Source organism: Chaetodon auriga, chromosome 10, assembly GCF_051107435.1.
Source record: "Chaetodon auriga isolate fChaAug3 chromosome 10, fChaAug3.hap1, whole genome shotgun sequence".
Taxonomy (NCBI): Eukaryota; Metazoa; Chordata; class Actinopteri; order Chaetodontiformes; family Chaetodontidae; genus Chaetodon; species Chaetodon auriga.
In genome coordinates this window covers 15554337-15576676 of record NC_135083.1, presented here as the reverse complement: position 1 = coordinate 15576676, position 22340 = coordinate 15554337, and the positions used below count along the sequence as shown (strand labels likewise).

Genomic DNA, 22340 nt, shown 5'->3' with positions numbered 1-22340 from the left:
TGTGGCACTTTTCAAGGTTCGCCACAACACATGCACATCTAAAAATATGGCAGGCAGATGCTGGTGTTCTCAAACTTGACGAAAGACTGCGCTATCATGCGAAATTATTTGCACCTAAAATAGTGCTGAGCTGTTCAAGGCATCCGCAAGAAATCATACATGGAGGCCAATCCTTTGTAGCTTGAGTCGAGTTCATAGACACGATCCATTACACAGATTTTTTAATTGTACTGTCACTTCAGTCCAGCGTCTATAAATTGACCTCCTTTAAAAGGGGTTATGCAAGTGACATGTAGACAGAATGTACCACATTTGTGTTGGAAAGAAATAAAGTAATTTCTCTGTTAAGCATCACTTGTCCAGGGGCAGTTTTGGCAAGAGACCCAATCTGTCTCCCTCAAGAGAGCCAGAGCTCATGTCGATTATCCTCTTCTTCCTGTCATTAAAATCCCCTGGAGGAGCACTGGCTAATATAGAACATATCCTCTCACATAGAAAATGAGTCAAAAATATAGTTAAAAATATTTACAACCTGTAATGCATTAGCTTAAATGCACAATATGAGTGGCACAGAGGGGGCAGCAGTAGCCTCTATCTTTGCACCGTGTCTTTGTGCAAAGACAAGTAGGTCTTGTTGTCACTGTGAGTAATTATGCTAGCCTTTCCTGAATGTGCCTGGGGTACATATGATGGGGAGGTTACGTCACCAAGCTGCTTGAATCTATTACCAGAGAGAGAGAGCATTGCGAGGGAAAAAGCTCCTAAGAGATAGTGAGCGCAGGGTGATGAGAACAGCTGCCGAAGTACAAGGTTAGAATTCATAATTCAGGCCTTCGGTGTGTGTTAATGTCAGAGGCAAGGCAGCCATGCTACCTCAGCAGAGCCAACGTGGAGCGATTTAAATGAAAGATGAATAGCAATTACACGGTGCATCGCCTGAGCTATCACTCCACCATATCGTTGTTAAAAGTGACTGGGAAACAAAAGGGGGAGATGCTGAGAGGAAAGTCAATTTTTCCAGACAGGAGAGAATATAGACAGATGAGTGAGAGAACAGGGAGATGTTGGTGTAAAGCCTGATATCTCTGTAAGGGCATCAGCCAATAGTGACAGATGCACAAGCAATATAGATAGCAAGATTGAGCATAGATTTAAAAGGAAGTTTGCATGTCTTATTTGAATGTCTGCTTATCTGCAAAATTGGCCAAGCCAACTGCAGGCTGCACATATGCAGGCCTGATGCCACAGGAAGTACAATCACTCTCTGCTTTTCAGCAGAGGAGGAGGAGCGAGGCAACAGAATACTGATCTTCACCACATGTCTCACAAACACCAGTTTCTGCATCATTTCCATAACCACATAGTAGCTTGTTTTGTAGTGCAAAAGGGAAAACAGATTTCATATGTGCTCTGCCTGCATTTGCCGAGGTGTTTGCTCTAGAAATGCATTCATCTGCAAATGATTGTTCTGAGCTGGATGACCAGAAAATATCCATGAATAACAATGCCAAGACCTCTATGGTGTGCTTCAAGGTGAGAGGTCCTTAAACTGCATATTACAAATGAGCCTACTGAACACTGTGTGTGATTTACTTTTAGGTTTGCTACTGTACAACTTATAATCATGTACAGCTATCATTAGATAAAATACTAAGCTTGAATCAATGACATCACATAACAAATTCCTGGGTTTGAAATGAGAAATTTGTGTAAAAATGTCGAACTCAAAGCAATCCGAATGGATTTATCCTCCCTCCTGAGAAAAATGTATGATAAATGCCAAAAGATAGTATGATTTTGTCACTGTGTTCGTGAAAGTGTCATTTTTCAAATCAAACAGTAGCCAAAAGCACCTGATCTCACAAGAACAAAATAATGGCTGCTTGTTAACAATCACCACAACAGGTAATATTAAAGCAGCACTTGTGCATCACTGAATACAGACAGAAATAGCATCAAAATCTTGTTTCAAAGGAAGAACATCTGATTACGTGTGAACAGCAGATGTCTAGGGAATCTAACAAGACCAAAATGGTGTTACTGCAGCAGTGCTGACTGTTGATGTGAAGTGAACCTGATCTTTATTATTCAGTGTTATTTAGTAATATCACTTGTTGTGAGGAGCCAAATGAAGCAGATGCTCAGTCTCGAGGGTTTCACATGGTGTTACCCCAAATAACTGCAACCGGCAGATGTGCTGGCATCAGACAGAGATTTCAACTGATGCAGAGCTTCCTCCCAAAAACTGATGTAAACTCGACAAGTGAGACCAATCTAAACACCGTACCCATCCCATCTGAGGGATCTGCTCAGATATGCAGCGAGGGGCCCGAAATTTGCAGCTTAAATGTCAGAATGTTGTGTTTCCAGGTGGCTTTGGCAGAAGCTGTGTTCATGGAAAGCCTCACTGGAGGTAAGAACTGTAAGGCATAGAAGTGTGACCTGATCAGAATCTACCAAAAGGTGCCTCATTTTCAATACATCAATGTCTAGATAAGTAAAGCACAGTCTGATGATACTTTATTTATACATTTACACATAATACTGCATGTTGAAATGTGCTGAGGCATTTTAAGGGTTGGTTCTCCTTAACTTATAAATAAAACATATTTTCTCACTTTCTTCGCGTGGTGGAGATCATCCAAGAACACACTGTCAACAGTTTACATGCCAACCATTTCTTCAGTAGAAAGTAGTAGTCAAATCGAGTTAGAGAAAATAAAATTCTCATTAAAAGGACAGGAGGGTAAGTTCTACAAAATAGAGTCGCCTTTTATAAATGACTTCGACTAGACCAGGAACTGAAATATTAAGAAATATGAATATGAATCACTCCTGGTTTCCCACAGCTTCACACTCCATTATACAAACAGAATTCAGACAGACCTTTTATAGATACACCAACCTGTTTTGATTTTTATCTATTTACTATTTAATTTTACTTTTGTTCAGTCTCATTCTTTACCCTTTTCTTAAATTGATTGTTGTTGTATTGCTTCTCTGTTGGTAAACCTGTTGATCAGACAATACATTCTTCTGTGTACTGTCAATTTCTATTATGAGACATATATTGTTTATTGCAAATGTATAATTCTAGAAGCTATACTTTGTATGTGGAGAGTTGTGTTTTACAAGTTCCCTGAACGGGCATAAACAGAGCAGGCCTTCAACAACAGACTTGAGTGTCTTACCTGTAATTTACAGGCCAGCGTACCATCCACATGCGGTGATAAGAGAGTGAGGTGACGGAGAAGCAGGTGACCAACGTGAGAGTGTAGAAGGTGGAAACAAACACCTTGCACAGACCCTCATTCCACTCGTAGTTGGAGTGCTGACGGCGCAGCGTTATGACACAGTACATGGTGATGGGGATGGCCATGTTGAGGATGTGGGTGCCCGCCAGCGTGCAGATGAGGAACTCCAGCGGTTTCCACTTTTTCTGCTTTGCGCTGACGCTAAGGATGCTCCAAGTGTTGGCCAGGATGGACACGCCCGAGCAGACCAGCCAAGCCAGCGTGTTGGCGTTGATGACATCATCCTTCATGGTGGTCACCTCATCCACCATGTTGTAGTGGGGCAGGGCACAGCCTGGGGGCCCGCAAGAAACTGTCGGCAAGAGCAGGTACACACGAGGAGAAGGAGGAGGTGGTGATGGGCAGGAGGGGATGCAGGGCGTCAGGCAAGGCAGGCATCCTATCTGGGTGGGCGCGCACTCTCCATGGGATGGGCAGAGCAGGGAAAGGACATTTTAGTGGTGCGACACAGTGGGATGTTAGAGGGGGAGGATGGAGGAGCCGAGCCAGTTCCCTTACAGGCCTGAGGCTGGAGGGGGAGAGAGAAGAAGGAGGCACAGTGAGGGAGTGAGGATGTAAAGAACATTATATGAGTCAGTCCAATTCAAAGTAATCCTTCATCAAACATAATCCCTCATTCCAGTGAACTAATAGGGTTATGTTAATCACAACAGTTGAAATATTACTGTTAATACTGAAAGCCATCCGTTTCATGTGTTTGAGACAGAACAGTAATCAGCCAGCATGGGTTATTTTAAAAAGGCTGCAAGCGATATGACAGAGAATTGCATAAAGCTATAGTCATATGCAACTGCTCTAATGGTCACGATTGTGCGGGGAGAAATAAATATTGAATGGGGGCATGATGGGAACACTTTTATCCTAGTGGTGCAAAAAATCAAGTCATATCAAAATGCTACAGGAGACGGAGAAAATAACAGAAACTATAAAATGCATAAGAATAAATACAATTGGAGGGGTGGGGCTTGCGGACGGGGGGGGCAGCCACTTATTCAGAACAATGATTATTGATAGGCCTGGGCTTTCAGGGACCTCTGGTGGTCCCTGGACCTTACTTTGAGAATCACTAATCTATTTTTTCAGTATTCATCTCAAATGTCCCAGAAATTGTGCATTTATGTGTGCAAAAACCTAATTTTTGTGCTGTGCACGGGTGGGGTGGGGGCTCCAGGGATTTCTTGCTTGGAGCCCCAAGAGACCTGAGCAACGCCACTGTGCATTTGTACATAATAACGACAACAAACCCAATCTACCTACAGTCAGTGATGACACAATCAGCCTCTTTACTGGAAGAGTAAAGTAACTTTTGGTCAGACAAGAGAAGAAAAGTGTGATGAGCATTTCCACTTATTACAAGTGATTAATCTGAATGATTAATGGACTGAATGATTAATCCTGATGATAAATAATCAATATATGAATCTGTAAAGAAAATCATTGAGTTGCAGTACAACAAAAAGTGTTATTTAGTGTTGGTTATCTACAGCAGTCTTTTATGTAGGGTTGATGGTCAGTGCTTCATTATATTGTGAGGTGTTCCCATCATTTTGGCCCTCTATTACCCCTTCAAAAAGAGTGACATAACAAACTGAATCATATGCATACTTGTAACAAGTGGAACAAAAAACAAATAGCTTGCTACAGTTTTGTTCCGTTTTTCAGGGACACGTCCAGCATCGCACTGCTCCAGCCAGAGTACCATCAGAAGAGGATGACTTTGGTTCCCCCGCTGTGGAGTGAAAACTGCTTGGCACAGCTGGAGCGTGTTGTCACATCTATTTCCTGTCTTTTGGCTTGTCCAAACACTGATGTGCTGTAGGCAAGACCCCTGAGAGGGGACACAGGAAATGACAAGAACCACGTCATCATCAACCGTGCTCTCACTTCCACTGATCTAATCCTGCCCTCTCAATCTCTTTCCTCCAATGGCGCCCTAAACATCTGTCAGCCAATGAGAATCAGCACTGCTAATGCAGGAAATTATGAAGCAGCATCTATACACTCCGTGTAACCATATGAATCAGGAGCTGCTCCTGTAAACACATCATGAAATGTTCTGCTGGTTCAAGAAGCTGCACATTCACATCAAGCATCTGACTCTCGTGACCTTACAACTGTAGTTGGCCCACCAATTAGGTTACATTAAACGGTGAAGTCTGTCTGCGGCACAGTTTGTTAGGAGTGAAATGATAGTTCTATATCAACACAGCTGCTACTCAAAATCAGGTCAAAATTACATCTGACAGCCGCAGTCTGGACTGACTCTTACAGTCTGTGCACTTCCAATGACACCATACAAGGTAAACTACAAGCAGCTAAATCCATTATACTGAATTCAAGTTAAAGGGACCAGACATTGATTTGTTATGATTTCCCTGCTGCAAAAACAAGTCATCAGCTCTGTCTTATGAACAAGTTACTTGTGGTCCATGTGAGTTTTGTTTACAAGTTGTTCAAATTCACCATTGCAGCGTGAATCTAAACACTCCAAAGCAAATAACAAAGCAGCTATTTCAGAAACACATCGTGATGGAGACGATCAAAGAAAACACACTGTGTTAAAAAGTGTTATCACACCTTCAAAAATAAAAAAAAATAAAAAAACACACAAAAAACCCACATTAAACCAGGCTGGGATATGAAAAGAATGATTCATAGCTTTGATCCAGGAATCCCCGGGTGGTTGGGATGGACTGAGCCGCAGTCTGTCTGTTGACTGAAACCTCAGCTGAGTCAAACACTAAACACAGCTACAGTGCCGCACAATCCACCGCAGCTCGAACCAAATCTCTCTCAAGTCCAGCTACACTGGCGCCAGTAAAGTAAATCTGTTTCACCAGTACCATATAGTGTACACGGGTAAAGATGCTTTGCCTGCCAGTGAAGGAACAGTAGGGTTTCTTAATGAGGAGGTAAGTTTGGTCACAGTGAGAACAAGTCAAGAACTATTAGTGAGACTCTCAGCCAGTCAGCGTTTCAGCTCATCGCCTTTTCAGGTCTTAGCAGCGGATCGTTAGCTCCTTCACAGCCTTTGGTACTGTTTGATGAAACATAATTTCACCTTCTCACATATCTCTCAACCAGACAGCCGCTGCTGAGTTTTCCCCGTCCATCACCCCACCCCTCCTCTGCATCTTCCCCACACTGGGAATATGCTTCACTGTGTCACCCTGACCCTTTTGTTAATGCATGTGCTGTATATCTTCTGTCCAGGTAACTGTTTAGTGAATAGCGTGAAATAAATTCACTCAGCTCCAGGTGTGTTATTGTCCAGTCGCAGAGCCACATATCATGAAAAGTCCTGAGGAAATGAACAGTGAGTGTAACCAACCCTTTCAACACTGTTTCCATTAAAGCCCTTTATATGTCGGCATAACTGTCAAATGTGGACAAGGGGGTCACATATAATGGCTGCAGGTATATACAAGTAGTCACACATGCCTAGCTACATGTGACAGGTGACAGTGATGAACCCCCCTTGACCGTATGGGCTTTACAACTACTTTTGGTCTTAAAAACACACACGTTATCAGCTCGATGTGTAAATATGCAACTGCTGGTTAGAAAGCATATATCAACTTTATGAGGTAATAAGTATTTACAACTTGTTTTCGCTGCCTAATGGAAAAAAAAATCATTGCAGGTTTCAGTACATACAGTACTCACTTCTTATAGTATCAGAGTGTTTTGGGAAGATTGACCCTTTAAACCCTCGGCTGCTTTTACATGGATGGGTACACAGCAGCATAAGTCAGTGAGAGCTGTTGGGATTGCACCATACAGACCAGTGAACCAACGTAGCAGATCCTTTTCACTTTTGTCTTGTCAAAGCTTCTAGGTTAGCAGCTCCAGGTCTCCAGTATTGTGCATGCACAATCGTTGACATACCTCATGGAATGAAGCCATCATTAATGTTATTATCTACACCTGTGCTTTTCCTGCTGGTCTGTGAAAAGCATCAAAGCAGAAGTGCTGCACAGTGGGGTTGATTTTCAGTGGGATCATCAGCACCACTATCACTTTCACACGGTGGGTTCTTATAATCTGTTTGAATTAATCACTATTGAAGGAAAAGTAAAGAAAGCATTCCCCCATGCAACATACCCCCTTTCCTACTCACCCTGGACCTCGGTGAGCTGATGAGTAGATATATTTTCTGTTTTTGCATGCTGTACACTAACAGCCCAGTGTCCCATGCTTACTATATCTATGTAGTCATGAAGCCATATTTGTATATTCAACTGTGTATATATGGTGAAGAGTTCAGTTGTTCAGATAAATATGCTATTTTTAATAAGCATTCACACAAATTTGCTGTGGTTTAACATCAAACTTTGATTCTGGTTTGATGTGCCTTCCTCACATGCACTAGAAATAAGAAAAAAAAAAAAATTCAATCACAGAGAGGGAATTGGCCCTTAGGCTTATTTTGAGTCATGTTGAATAAAAAAAGAGTCACATCTGTTATTCTGGAGTTGCTCAAAAAATGTCACATAATACCTCTTGCAGCCAGTGAGACACTACAGAGGAAGACCACCTAATGAACAGTGTGCTCCAAATCATGTTTCAACTTAGGCACAACATACCAAAATAATGCCCCTTTCTGTCTATCCAGCTGTGTTTGTAATTCACAAACGTAGGCACAGAGAAGCCGAAAATATAGTCTAAGCCCTTCTGCTTGGCTGACTCATGAGGCTCCAGAGGGACAATGGCAGCTTTCAATTAATACAAGAAATTGCAATAAGGTCTAACAAGGTTATTCCAGGATGTTTACAAGCCACTGCAGTTTTCCTACCTCTGGGAACAGCTGGAGGTCCTGTGGAGACTTAACACAAACAATACATGGACGGTATTTTTAACTGGTGATGTCAGCGTTGATCCAATGTTTGCCTCTGTCTTATTTTGTTCGTCCCAGCCTTTATGTAGACTTACTCTTTTACCTCAGTTAGCTACTTAACATTCACTGGCTGTTCATGTATTCAGAAATAAAATGCATTTAGGGGTATTATGTATTAGTGCATATGATGCAAGGCTCCACTGAGATTTCACAGAGGGTCTATAGATGCCTGTGAGTCTATTAATACCAATGTTGATGCCGAGCATGAGCACAATTCTCCAGCATTTTACCAGTTGTACTTATGCACATTTGTATTGGTGCTATTCTTTATCATTCTGACTAAAATTCAATTAAGCCAGCCAGTCTCCTAAAGCAGCACCTAACCACACTAAAACATGTAAGAAAAGTCGATTAAAATGCACGTAATCACTGTGCTGTGCTACACTGCCTTCAAAATTATTTTTTCACGGTGCATATTCAGAGATCAGAAATGGAAAATGCAGACCCAGTTAATTATGTCTACCTGAGGTACAACGCCAGCTCAGACTATGAATTAGATTCAGAAGATCTTATTTTATGGTGTTAACATCCAATTTTGTTTGAGTGTCAAAATTAAACTTCACCACATTCCTTTTGGAAAAAGCTAGAAAAGCTGGCGACTGAAACAGACACCTAGTGACACATTAAAGCTGCAGTAGGTAAGATCAGGAAGAGAGGACTTAGCCTGAAAATTTGAACCAACACAAGTTCTACGTCACTCCCCCTCCCTCTCCGCTGCACTCATGCCCTGCCTCCAAGCCCCTCCTCCCTGTGGCATCTGTGAGACTGCAGTTACAACCAGTAATGTTAGCCTTAGCATCAGAAACAAGCTAACTCTGCCCAGCCGCTACATCACAGTCGCTAACATACCGCGCGCGCTGCAGAGTGTTACTGTAACAATCACCATATTAGCTTTATATATATATTCACATATATATTCTGTTGTTGGCAGCGGCGGTATGGACAGTTACTCCTTTGCGGGTAGCTGTTGCTCCGCCATAGCTTTCACTAGCCTCCTGACGCCGCTCACAGAGCTGTTTGACTGAGCGGCAGTCGGCAGCATGAGCAGAGGGAGGGGGCGGTTCGCAGCGTGTGTGAGTAGTGATTGACAGATGTCAGACACTCCCTCAGACGCTCCTCTGGCTCTGATTGGTTGTTTTGTGTCGGGCAGCGGTGGATTCTTGCAAATCGCAGTAGGAGCAGTAGGTGGGACCAATGGAGCCATTTTTTTTTTCACAGATTACATGTTTCATGTACTGCTGTCTGGGCACGGGGACAATTTTAGCAAATATGACAAAAAATTACTCTCATACAAGTTACCTACTGCAGCTTTAATCAATATACTAATACCAATGGAAGCAAGCCTATCAGCATACAGGGTTGCAATATTTTCTGCAAAACTCTGGATGACGCTCAGTGTGGCTTTTAAAAACTTGCTTGGCATGGCAGCTAAGATATGTTAAGGTTAGGAAAAGATGTGGAGAATGCTAATAAAAGGGTAATTTAATTCAAAGCTGCACGCGCTACTACTCTTCCTGTTCGAGGACAAAGCATCAGTGTGGATGAGTTAAAGCTTATCTTCTGTTTGGAAAACTGACTGAAGGCAACATGAAAAAGTTCAGAGGTACGATGCTAAGAAAATTAAAGGTCAAATGGTGATATCTCCACTGGATCTAACTGCACAATATCTTTGACCATTATCCCTCTCAGAAATACAGCCTAATAGGTCAACTGTAAAAGCACGTTATTACAATCCATATTTCGGTTTAATGTTAGGCTACGACATCTAGTGGCAATGAGCAAGAAAGTCTCCATATGGAGAGTGTGGAGCGGGTGGGTGGGTCCAACAAACACAGGACTTTAAGCCAGGAGACTGCTGTTCATGCCTCGTGTGAAACTGAAACTCAGCGTTGACCTATTCCAAGTGCATTAGTGACACCACATGAGCAACAGTAACATACTTAGTTTAAGCCGTGATCTTTCGCTAAACCTAACAAGCAGTTCAATTTGTTGCTTTGAGGTTTTACAGAGACAATGTCACTCTTAATATATTCACATTATCTGTAGAAGCACTGGAAATGTCCCGGACCATCACACTAATGTGAAAACTAAACTTTAATACAAGGCTCCAGGCTTAAAGCCAAACAGCTCGCTGTATATTTTGTTTAGTTGCAGCAGCTGTGAAAAAGAGCACGAGCTGTAAACACTAGCAGGAACGACGGAGGAGACTTGGTTCAGACTCGGTGACACTAAAGAGAGTGCTCTGTGAAATCTTTGCAGTTTGCTCATTACAAACTTTCATTAGTAAACCTTCAAAGAAAATGTGGCACAAACGCTCTGTTATTTAAGTGCTTACTGTTTTTTAACTGAAGCATTCTGGATGATAATGAACCGTTCATTTGCATTTTCTCTCCATTTTCTCTTCCCCCTCTCTTACCGTTCATGCATTCTGAGCTGATTTTAATACAAGAAAAAACTCTTCTGTGTAAACTGCCATGAACAGGAAATTTCTTCAACTTTCAGATGCACGGTAGACATAAAATCTGGGTGGAAATCAAGTTAAACCAACCTACTTTTCAGCGACACCTGTAAAAACTGAGAACAATGATGCTTAATTACAGAAATTGCACAAACTACAGTGGAAATTATCGGGACACTAACATATACTTTTATATTTAGTAATTGAAATAAATTAAAATAGCAGTTTTAAGGAAGTATTATTTGCTGTGATAGTAGTAATGTATGAGTAGTACTGCGAGTACACTAGTAGTATTATTAGGGGGAGTAGGGGTAAATGTGGTTGTCATAGGAGTTATTACTGGTAGTAACAGGAATAGCAGTGCTAGTGGTTGTAGCACTGGTTTTATTTAAACACTTGACTGACGGGCTTTCTAACCATAGTGGAACAAACAGCTCGATCACCCACAATCCCCTGGGCCTCCGAGCCAAATCTGTCCTCTACACAGGGGAAATCAGCACTGACAATTACACACAGGCTGTAAAGACTTTCTCTCTCTAACATCAAGATACTGAATGTTCAGAGAGTGGCACAGATTCGCTGAGGTGTTGAAACAAGGAAGGATCAGAACAGAAATGTCAGGATAGCTTTAAATGCATTTTAATAATAACATCTTTTGCACGTTGCCTAGCTTACATGGACTGTTCACAACCAAACGGGAAGAATCGCTTTCGAGCAACGGTTTGGTAAAGAATCTAGATTTTGGCCTGATGAAATTTGGTGGAAAGATCAGCGATTTTTGGACTTCTGCCCTCAAACAGAGCTTGTTAATTTATAATAACTGTGACACCAACAGAGCTACAGACTTTGTTCTAAATAATCTGGTTTCAGGCTCATAATAATGACAAAAATTTGTCTTAAAACTCTAAATGATAGAAATGATGCCTTTGGATGTGACAGGCTGTGGTTGCAAAGGTGCATTCTTTATTCCCAGTACAGTGTAGCCCTAATGTTTTATCACATTATAGTGAGACAAACTGGTAAGATTAACTTTTGCAAAATTACATCTCGGAAAATAAAAATAAAAATATTATGTTGTTTAGTGTCTCTCTTTCTACCAGCTCTGTTAGCTAGAAATAGCTACAATTATCCTTAGCAAGCTCTAGAAAATATTACAAAACACCACAATGACTCCTGATATCTGTTGTTTAAGAACATCATATTTAGAGTTCCTGTCAATACAGATTACTCAGCATTGTTTTTTTCCATTTCTAGGAACGGTATCATAAATAGCCAACAGTCTGCACAGAGGCATTTACAGAAAAGCCATCAGTGTTGTGGAGGGCTGGTGAAAGCTGCTGCGTCTGGAACAGTGCTTTTCATCTCCTGGATGACAAGCTTATCATTTTGTACATTAGTCATATTTTGGACTGCCGAAATGAGACCAAACACTTCTTCATTCTTCATCTCAAACTATAATCAGCGGAGATGCAGAGAGGGACACATGAGTGGGCCTCGACAGATTTTGGCAGGCAGAATGATGGATTTATCTGTTAAAACAAAGGCCGAAATGGCCGGCAGTGTGTCTGAGTGGGATCAGACCAGTAATTACATGGAGACCAGTTCCAAGGAACATGATGATTTTCAAGGCTCTATCTAACCAAGCTCATCGGCACAGTGTCGGTCAGTGTGTTGGGTGTGGTGTGGAGTCAAAGCTGGCGAACGTGCCTGGTGCTGACCCACATCTCTCAGCTTCAAATTGGCAGGAGCTGGAGTAGACGGAGGGAGTGGACCTCTTTTATAAGCTCCCTGCTGACAGCTGTGATGCATGGTGTCTTATTGCCCAATCACTGGTCTCTGGAGCTTTCAGAGAGGAAAATACTCTGCCACTGAGGGCTTCACAGCTTTCCCCTGAGCCCAGCCTCAGTGTTTAATATTACATCTCCGATGCTCACGTATGACAGGTACTTTACTTTGAAAGTCAAGTCAGCAGATATGTTTTTTTGCAGCAGCAACCTGCTTCACTTTTACACAACTACAAACACTTGTGCTTGGAAGCTGCCCAGTACAAGTACAGTGCTCTGCAGCTTTGAGGGTTAAGTGCCTTATACAGTAAATGTCAGAGGCATTCAATTCCCTGTCCTGCTCAAAAGCATTTAGAAAACATCAAAAATGTCCAAAGGTTCTGCACTGCTGCCTGATTTATAGCTATAGAATTTCTGTCTTGTGTTGACCAATCTCAAATATTATAGTCTGCTTAAATTTTTAAATCACACATGTTTGTATTCAGTAGCTAAATGGTATCCTGATTGGTGAATAAACCTGATTCTACTAGGCGATGTTCTAGTCTCAAAACCCCGTCTGTGTTATGCTTGCTCAGAAGCTTTGCGATCATTGCCATCCTCAGGTTTTCCCACCTGTCACAGTCACCTGACTGTCACAACCACCTGCTCATCTGTTTCTCATTCTCCAACCACCCTGTCAGGATTCACACCAGCCCTGTTTCCCAAGTCAGTTGCCAGATCAGCAGTGTTGTGTCAAGCATTTGCATTCCAACCTCCTCTCCCTGAACCTGAACCCAGATCTCTGCCTGCACCTTTTCCCTGCCTCGTTCCTGTTTTCCTGTGGATACTTGGCTACTTCTGTTTGGACTTGTGTTTGTTTGAACCTGTGTATCATTATTTTACTGTTAAATCATCATCAGTTCTCTGAGTAAAAATATATGGTATTCAATGGAATATTCACAACGCTACCAATGTTGAACTGAATGATTTGGGCTATAAACATTTTCACAAATCAGCCTGGAGAAATGCCACATACAAGTATACTGACCTCTGAAGTTCTACTCCTTCACACGTTCTTTTATGTAAAGATAGAAATATTTGCAGGCTTTCCATTTGCTTTCTGTGTGAACCAAAGGACCATTCAGCCAGGGAGATGATTTACCAGAGTCTTGTGTAAAAGAGGGTCGTTAAAGGTTATTAAAAATGTTCAGAGACTTGGCCTCCTGGTGAGGAGTAATGGGGATTATGAAAGAATACATCTAAGAATCTTTCAGCGGTTAAGGAGAAGGAAATGTTCTTTGATGGAAGATGGCCCAACAATCCAGATTATTGGTTTTAAATTAGAGTTATACCACACATCTATATTCTAACAATAGGACAAGAACACAAAAAGGATTTTTTCCCATCTTTACAACTGTAGCAATACAGTTTCTATTAAATATCTAGAAATAAAATCAACTATTTCATCATATTTCTGATGTATGATTATAGCTGATGCCAGTTTAGAACTGGTACAGGTGAAGAGCTCTCCTTCACCTCATGAGGGATTACAATGGCCCTCTGAGGCTGAAACACCATCAGTCTTACTCAACTCCAGCGAGCACTCATTATCCAGTTATCAATGAGAGTCCAGGAGAGGTTCCTCCTTGTATGACAAATGATCAGCAGCCGTGGCTTTAACCCACTGTCCTGCAGAAAGAGATTCCTCTGACAAAGCAGGTGATTAACCTCTTTAGCACCCAGGAGGCTGATATCTGTGACCTCTCTAGAACTGTGTTCGAGGAAGAAACGAAAACTACACAACATCCCAATAGGGCCTTTATCTGGGTGGGGTTACTTCATCATAAACACAGAATATAGTCACAAAAGGTAAAAAAAAAATATGAATAAATAAATAAATAAATAATAGGTAAAAAATTGTTTTTATCCCTATTGCAAGTTTGTTGTTGTCATTTGTGATCAGCTGAGTCATTTCCAGGATCGGCTATCTACCCTATTACCTATTTATTTAACTCTCTGTCTGCTTATTTAATTATGTGGTTCCATTAAAAAGGCACATGTATCAAAGCCCAAAATGGGCCAACATCTAATTAAGATGCATCAAGATTCCTCTTACCTCTGTCGGTCCTCTCTCACCTGGGGCTCATTACCCAAAGGAGGAAGCAGCAGAGTCTTACAAACTTTCTAAAGCAGCCAGTAGTGGCCAGCTCAGCTTTAAAGCAGAAATATGACCTTCCCACCACAGTCAAAATCCCACAGACCAGGTCTGTTTTCATTTATATGACAGCCAGGGGGCTTATTGTGTCACCAATATCTGACATGTTCTTAGCATCCTTTCATAAGATCAGCCATTTGTGAAACGCCATCATATTAGGCAGTCTGCTCCACTGTACTGGAACCAGACTGGATGTCTTATTGTGTATGTTGCATAGCAACTGCATCAGTCTCGGAAGATAACATTCAGCCAAATCAAATAAATAAAAAACTGTTGGATCACACAAACTGCATGTTTCCCTTGTAAATACCAAAATAAAAGTTCATTTTTCTTATATTGTGAGATAGTGACTCAACCACTAAACTGGCACTGCTGCACTGGTCTGCGAGCATTCCTCGTGTCATTTATTAAATCAAGTCCATGCAAGTCCAAAAGTATTCCAATGTGATAATTACAGGATAATGGCACGTTCAGTTTCCCCACATTTCCCAAGATCCTCTTGAGTCAGCTACTTTAAAGCTATGACATCATCATTAGGCAGCCTGACTGAGCAGAGTGATTTTGACACAATCAAACAAGCTCGACAACAGGAAACAATTTTACCCCTAGACATGCAAAAAAAAAGTCCTCCAGATTTCAGTTTGTGTGGCTCTCATTCCAAACTATAAGTTCAACATCAATTTCCATTCATATTTTAGGCTGTTTTTGAGGTTGCTTGATTCTACATCATCTGCATTCATATATAACTTTAGTTTAAATAAAAGCATCTGCCAAATGACTGATTGTAATTTTAAAAATACACACAGCTACATCTACAAGGTTTTGTGCGTTAAAACATGCCCCCTGTTGCATGCTGTGAAAAATAAAAGCTGCTCAGATTCATTTTGTCAGAGCTTCATGTCTACATTCCCGTGTTATTCCAGCCTGTCTGGCGTAACCCGAGGCCAAAGTTCAGTTTGCAGTAGCTGGTATATTTGCATGTTTTTTTTGGAAGCACAGTTTATTTGAGTAGGATGAGTCTTTATGAGAGATGACAACTTACATTTCAGATTCTGTATAATGATCTTCCTATAGTGAGTAAGTCTCCTTTGTTCCTGTTATTGTAATGTATCCACTTACAGAATATGACACCGGACAGTAAGTATGCACAAGAAGTCGTACTCAAGGACTGGCACAACAACATGTTGTGAGCAAATGCCCCTTCCGTTTAATCACAGCATTTCACTAATGCACAGCAGGGAGGCAGAGTGTGTTGGCAGTCTGCTCTCCAACCAGAAGACCTAGATTCAAGCCCCTGTGTCAGCTCTCCTCCGCTGAAGTCTCTAGACCGAGCCAGTGAAACACTATCAGCTTCCAGTCATCAGAAAACAATAAGCTCTAGAGGCGCTCATGTGACCCTGACCTCTGACCTTCCTGTCAAGAGAGGTAAGCTAAGACAATTTCTCCCCTGAATCTGTATCCTCCTGCTGTACGTTCAACATCAAACCAGCAAACGATTGAATGCTAGGCAGCCTCCCTGATCAATATGCCAAAAGGGTCACAAGTGAAACTCAATATTTTTTGAGTATGAGACGTGAATAGTCTCCATGGAACCAAGCAGTGGTGGAGGAAGCGTTCAGACTCTTCACTGAAGTAAAAGTACTAATACCACACTGTTAAAACACTCTGTTACAAGCTAAGTTCTGCATTGAAAATGTTATTCAACTAAAAGACCAAAAGTATTATCAGGAAAATGCAGTAAAAGTACATTACAGTATGCAGAGACATAAGTGAGTGTGAGTGCTATCTAATGGTATCCTATGTATTTACATATTTATGTAGTATATTATTGGATTATTATCACTCATGCATTAATATCTGAGCAACATTTTTCTCTTGGTTGGTTGAGGTGGAGCTAATTTTTAACTATTTCACACTGGGCTGCAACTAGTGATTATTTTCTTGATCAATTCATTTATTCTATGTTATAGTCACAGCTGAACAGAGCTCAAAGTGACACCGTCACATGTCTTATTTTGTCAAAATGTTTCAGTTTACTGTTTAAAGACAAGAAAAGCAGCAAATTGTCACATCTGAGAAGTTGGAACCATGAAACGTTTGGCATGAAATGGCTTCAACCATGAATCAGTTATCAGAACAGTGGCTAATTCATATTGCTGGGTGGTTAAATATTTTACAATGCATCATGTTTTCTTCGTGTGTTCGTCACGTGTTTCATATGTAAACTCTTTACTTCTAAAGTCACTAGTAACTATAGCTGAAAAGGAAATACTCTGCGTTTATATCCTGTAAAGTAATATAATCAAGAAAAGTATTGTTTTGGCATTGATTTTGATACTTGGTGAGGAAAGTGTCAGTCTCTAATTAATGAATGAGGTCTGATTCGGCGATGATGCCAGAGCCTCTTATGAGCAGGACTGCCATATCAAACAGCATTAGATTAACTATCACTGATTAAATACCCTTCAAATAATATCAATAATACCATGCCCTGATGTGCTTTAACAATGGCAGGAGCCATAACCATTAAGAGGAAAGCAAAAACTCCAGCTCTAATTGGCTTTCACAGTGCAGATGAAATGGAGTCTGGTGTGTTCTTCCATCAAGTATTGTATTGTATTTGTTTCCAGGGGTAAAGCACCTAAAACCTATATTATAGCTCATTAGAGCAACTTCCAAACGGGTTGTAATTTGTTGGTCTCCTGAAAAGCTATGTATGTTTAGACTCCTTCACTTGCATTTCATAAAGAAAGTGTCCATTATTTTAGTCTGCATTAACTGCTATTGCCACCAAGCTTGACATCATTTTCTTAAATACTGTGTGCAGTCATTAGAAAACAGCAAGTTCCCAGCACTGCTATGTTAGATCTACCATGCAGTTGATTTTACAGTAGTACAAAGCTGCAGTAAATACCTCAGATTACCAGCCCTACCAGTGAAATCAGTATCAACAGGATACCACTAATTTACTAAAAAGGTACACAGTATTAAAAGGTCACAAGCCAGAATCCGTCGTGCTGCTTGATGTTCACACTGTGAGCACTTTTCTTAGCTGGGCAACATGTCACATGAGTAAGTCGCTGAATTTTCCATCACAAATGTAACCCGAGAGGCGCTCTTCCTGTTTATGTTAAGCTACCTCCAGCTATGACTGTAGCTGGATCACTGGGCACCATATGGCAAAGGGTTTAGAGTTTGCATCAGAAACAGGCATGCAGTCTAAGTGATGAGGTGGTAGAATAATACAGTAAAATAAAATAAAAAGATCACTAAATTAAGTTTAGTGCAAGGCACTTAACGCACGCAGAAATGATTTGAATCTTTGCTAATGCCCTTCTCTTTGACATCAATGGCACATTACCAGATAACGCTGCCTAGGAGAAGGCGGACCCTGGTCAATGTGTAGTGTGTGAGCGAAAAATAGACTAGTGTGAAGACCGGCTAACGCGGTCACAAAATGACAGAGCCAAATGTGTGACAAACAAAATGTCACATATGCCCTGCGAAGCACTGATATCTGTTGTGAGGCTTTGTGGTCTAGCAGCGACTGTCACATGTCGGCTACGGCACTTTCTCTCTGCAGTGAATGTGAACACTGGCTCGCACGGCCACTTTGTGACCTGTGACCGCATGTGATCCACTCTCTCATCTATTTCCACTGTGGCTTCTCTGATGGGAAATATATTAAAATAGTATTTGAAAGAATGAGACGATCAACTGATGGCTGATTCTGGGCTTTACCATGATCATGAGCTACAGTAAAAAACAAAATAATGCTGTTGATACTGGTGCACATATAAAACCATATTATATAAATGAACTTACTTAAAGCAACACTTTCTCTGAACCAGTCACTTGATTGGTTGGAATTATAAGTTTAAATCATTCAGCCTAGAGTGGAAGTTGTTAATGTCCAAATCAGTGTCAGTTATGGCTGATGTCCACCATGACTGTATTGTTACTGTGATGGCTGGTGTCCATATCTGGCTACGCGCAATACTTTCATTTCATACTTACAAATGTGCAAGTATGCAATTTTTCATTTTAGCAGCTTCATTTTAAGGTTGAATATCAGCAAATCACATGGATCCAAATTAAAAGATTAGATTACCTATTACATCTTGATGAAGCAGCTATAAAAGAGACACGAAAGGCATAAAGTTGCATTGATGAAAACAAAAAGTTGAGGTGTGAACCTTTGCTAAAATTGTGCTCAACACGTTGCAGAAATTGGCTGCACAGGTGTGCATGTTCCTCTCATATGTGTGCTCAGCTTTGTGGCTGGAGGATACTCAATGTTCTCATGTTAAACTGCCTATAATCAATCTAAGAACACTATCCGGGTTATTAGTTGCAATTCCTGGAGTGTTAATTCAGTGTCTAACATTGGTCATTTCTAGTAATCCCACACCTTGCAGCTCTGTGTAATTACCATTCTTAATACTGCACACAGATGAACTGTAAAAGACGCTCCTCGCTCAGGTAAATGAGTGTGTAACAGAGCCTGTAGTGTGTAATATCTGTGATTCAATTCCTCAATTAGGCCTCTTCCTCATCCGGATTTGTCTCGCATGCATTTTGATTGTACTAATGTTGAAAATAGGTCACATTTGCACGGCAGCTCCACAGGAATGTGGAGTGAATTGCAATTCAAATATGTACTTTTACTTCTCGTCACCTGAGCCGCGCGTGCCGCAGGACACCACCTGTTTGGACGAGCCTCCTTGTTTCATCTCATCACAAAGAGCCGATCACCGGTGAGCCTGCCGGGATCACAGTCAGCTGTGTTAGTCTTCTCTTTCTCTTACCTTTCACGGCACGTTTCGGCTCCTGGCGGCTCATTGTTCCGCGGGATCGAGAACACTCCTCGTTGAGTCCCATCAGTTCAGGTCCGTTTAAAGTGGCTTCCCAGCGTTTACATCCCCAACCTGCACGGCGTCAGGAGCGTCGACAGCGTCAAATTAAAGGAGCGACCTGCGAAATGAAGGATGAGCCCTGGAACACCACAGCACCACAGCTGTACTCCTCTTGTTTCTTCTTGCCCTCTTTGACTCGTTGACGTCGGGGAATTAAGATAAATCATGGACGGGTTTGGATTTTTTAAAAAAAAAAAAAAAAAAAAAAAAAGAAGAAGAAGAAGAAGAAGAAGAAGAAGAAGAAAAATCAGCTTCTTCACCACGAGCGAAAGCACGCGCGCTAAAGGAGCGGGTAATTGACGGTAAAAGACGGATTTCGTCACCTTTTATTCTCCGACACTGGCGAGGCGAGCGACGGACGAGGCATGATTGCTGCGCGCTCCCGTCAGCACAGGCTCGTTCGCGGGTCAGACGCTCCGTGGCCGTGGGAGTGAACCGCAATAAGAAATAATTCATGGAAAAGAAGTCGGCATTTTGACAGAGCGAGAACTGCTCCTGTATGTTGCACATTTGCTTTGAAATAAAGAAATAAAATTACATTTCATTTACATTCCTGCAACCTCTGGATGAACGTTGAGGCAGTTTTTTCATTAACGATCTAATTTGAACGAGCTGGTTATAAACTGACTTCATTAAGCTTTGAGTAGAGAAGAAGAGATGGCTGTGACAGCCGAGTGCAGCCTGCTATATTTAAACTGCACTGAATGTAAGTTGCCATAGCATCCATGTTCATTATCCAATCATTTTTAAAGGACTTCTGCATTGAACCTCCCATATGTATCAATCGCATCAGTGCACGTTATTTTCTCATGTTATTCATGCTCCTTTAAATGGGCCCTTTTCATTGACATTATACGACTTGTTATGTAAGATTCCTTCCCTGGATGATTCTGTAAGAGTGGCTATCCTCCCTCAGGGCTTAGATTGTACCCAGTGAGAAAACTAATAGGCCCTACACGAGAGGAGAGACACAGAAGTCCCTGGTGCCTTGGTTCTTTACCACTATTATAAGGATTATTTTCATTTTCATGTATTTGGTGGACAGTCTGGTGAACAGTGTGCGCTTTATCTGCTTCCCATTCATTAAAATAGATACACACACCGCACCTGGGAGCTGTCCATGCAGCATACAGCCAGGCTGTGCAGCACTGAGGTGCCTTACAAAGAAAAGCTGCTCCAGATGCTGAGGCAAGGTATCAAATACCCCCTGAGCTTCACAGCTGATCCAGGCAGTACTTACCTAAAGCTACACTGCAGCCTCGAGATTTACATTCATTTTATTGTCCAAATCACATAATGGCACTGCAACAGAAACAACACAGTCTGTCTGAAACCACAGTGAGAGCTGTACAGCAGGACCACGTGAACACCAGAGGATGAGGTAGCTTAATAAGACACTGCGAAGAAAAATTAAATCCTTCAGCCTTTCAAAAGAAGTACAACATCTCCTGCTACCAGTTAGGGACTTTAAAGCTTTAAAATGTCAGTAAGGTCTCTAGCTATAGTTACATTCAGTTAACTTCATGGGTGAGATTTACAGCAACCATACAAACCCTCAGACAGGTTTTAAACAAGTTTCTAAACCTTATTTTGGGTGAGAAAAATACCGCTTAGTGTGGACACAATGCCAAAACTGAGGGGAAAGGATGTCCAGGTGTGTAAACAAAGGAGAACATTTGAGTTTCCTTTGTTTCCCAAAGCTGTTATATCTTCCACAACACTTCCTGGTTCAGCTTTGACCTCCTGTCCTTACCTTCGAGCATGCAGTACTGTGTGGAATGGGCCGTTATGTCACACTGTTCTGGTTCTGGTTTCTTGTCTGAGCACTCACGTTGCTTGCCTTGTTGGACTTTTATTGTAATCTGATGGAGATGGTGACCACATACACATGACTCTGGTAATAAAAAGACATAAGTTTCCAAATAAATCATGATGGTAATTGGTCCACATAACCGGTCCAACCACTCACTGATTGTGCTTGAACAAGCCTTTTCAGAGGTAAAGTCATGTAGATAACTCATTTTCAGATCGTGAAACTTGGGCATTGGGTATCTGCAGAAAAAAACAGATGAATTATAGCTGTAATTAACACTGGCCCAACATATGACCTTTGTGTTTGATTGAGTAAGGGTCTTGTTTTAGTATCAAACAGGCCCTCATTTTTGTTAGGATTTCTTAAAAATTCAAAGCTGGGAAAAAGATTCATCTGAACCTGAGAGGATGAAAATAAGATGAAAGGACGGAAGCTGACTGTGTGAGAGAGAGAAAGGTAAAGAGTACAAAGTTTCCCTTCATGATGTCAGATTCCCATTTATAGCAATTTTTAAGTGAATGGCGCAGATTCGCAAACATGTCCCAACCATCATTTCAGTGAATAGCAGTGTTACAATTGAGTGCGCATGACTCTGCAGGAGCCAGCCCTCATCTACCTTTAGCTCACAGTCTCTTTCAGATGTTCATTATTAAGTTGTCAGGGTAAAGTGACTCAGGGCTGCTTTAGCAAATCGGTCAGAGGGTGCATGAATTAGCAATCCGTTTTGGGCATCGGGCCTCCTCTGGTTAATGGATGTCTTGCAGCGAACAAATCAAATATATTTTTTGTTAAAGATTTCAGTAATTTTAGATGAAGCTTATGCAACACAACGAGCAGAGGCTGTTTCTTGGGCATAATGGTGTATGGATGAAGACAGGTGGGAGCTGTAGGCTGTTAGGGGCGCTTTCCTCTTGTGCTTTAGACTTAAACAAGTCCATCATTAGAAGTGGACATGGCAGCAGAG

The 22340-nt window shown here is 41.4% G+C and overlaps 1 protein-coding gene across 2 annotated transcripts in view; it reads right to left on the bottom strand.

Annotated features, from left to right (window-relative positions):
* gpr153 (G protein-coupled receptor 153) overlaps positions 1 to 20222 on the bottom strand; it is a 35849-nt gene extending 15627 nt beyond the window's left edge. For both annotated transcript variants that reach the window (XM_076740335.1, XM_076740334.1), the window contains exons 1-2: positions 19456 to 20222; positions 3192 to 3822 (exon numbers count right to left, since the gene is read on the bottom strand). In XM_076740335.1, the coding sequence (XP_076596450.1) occupies positions 3192 to 3565 (374 nt within the window). In that variant the 5' untranslated portion in view covers positions 3566 to 3822; positions 19456 to 20222. The remainder of the gene's footprint in view (positions 1 to 3191; positions 3823 to 19455) is intronic.
* Positions 20223 to 22340: the final 2118 nt, after the last annotated feature.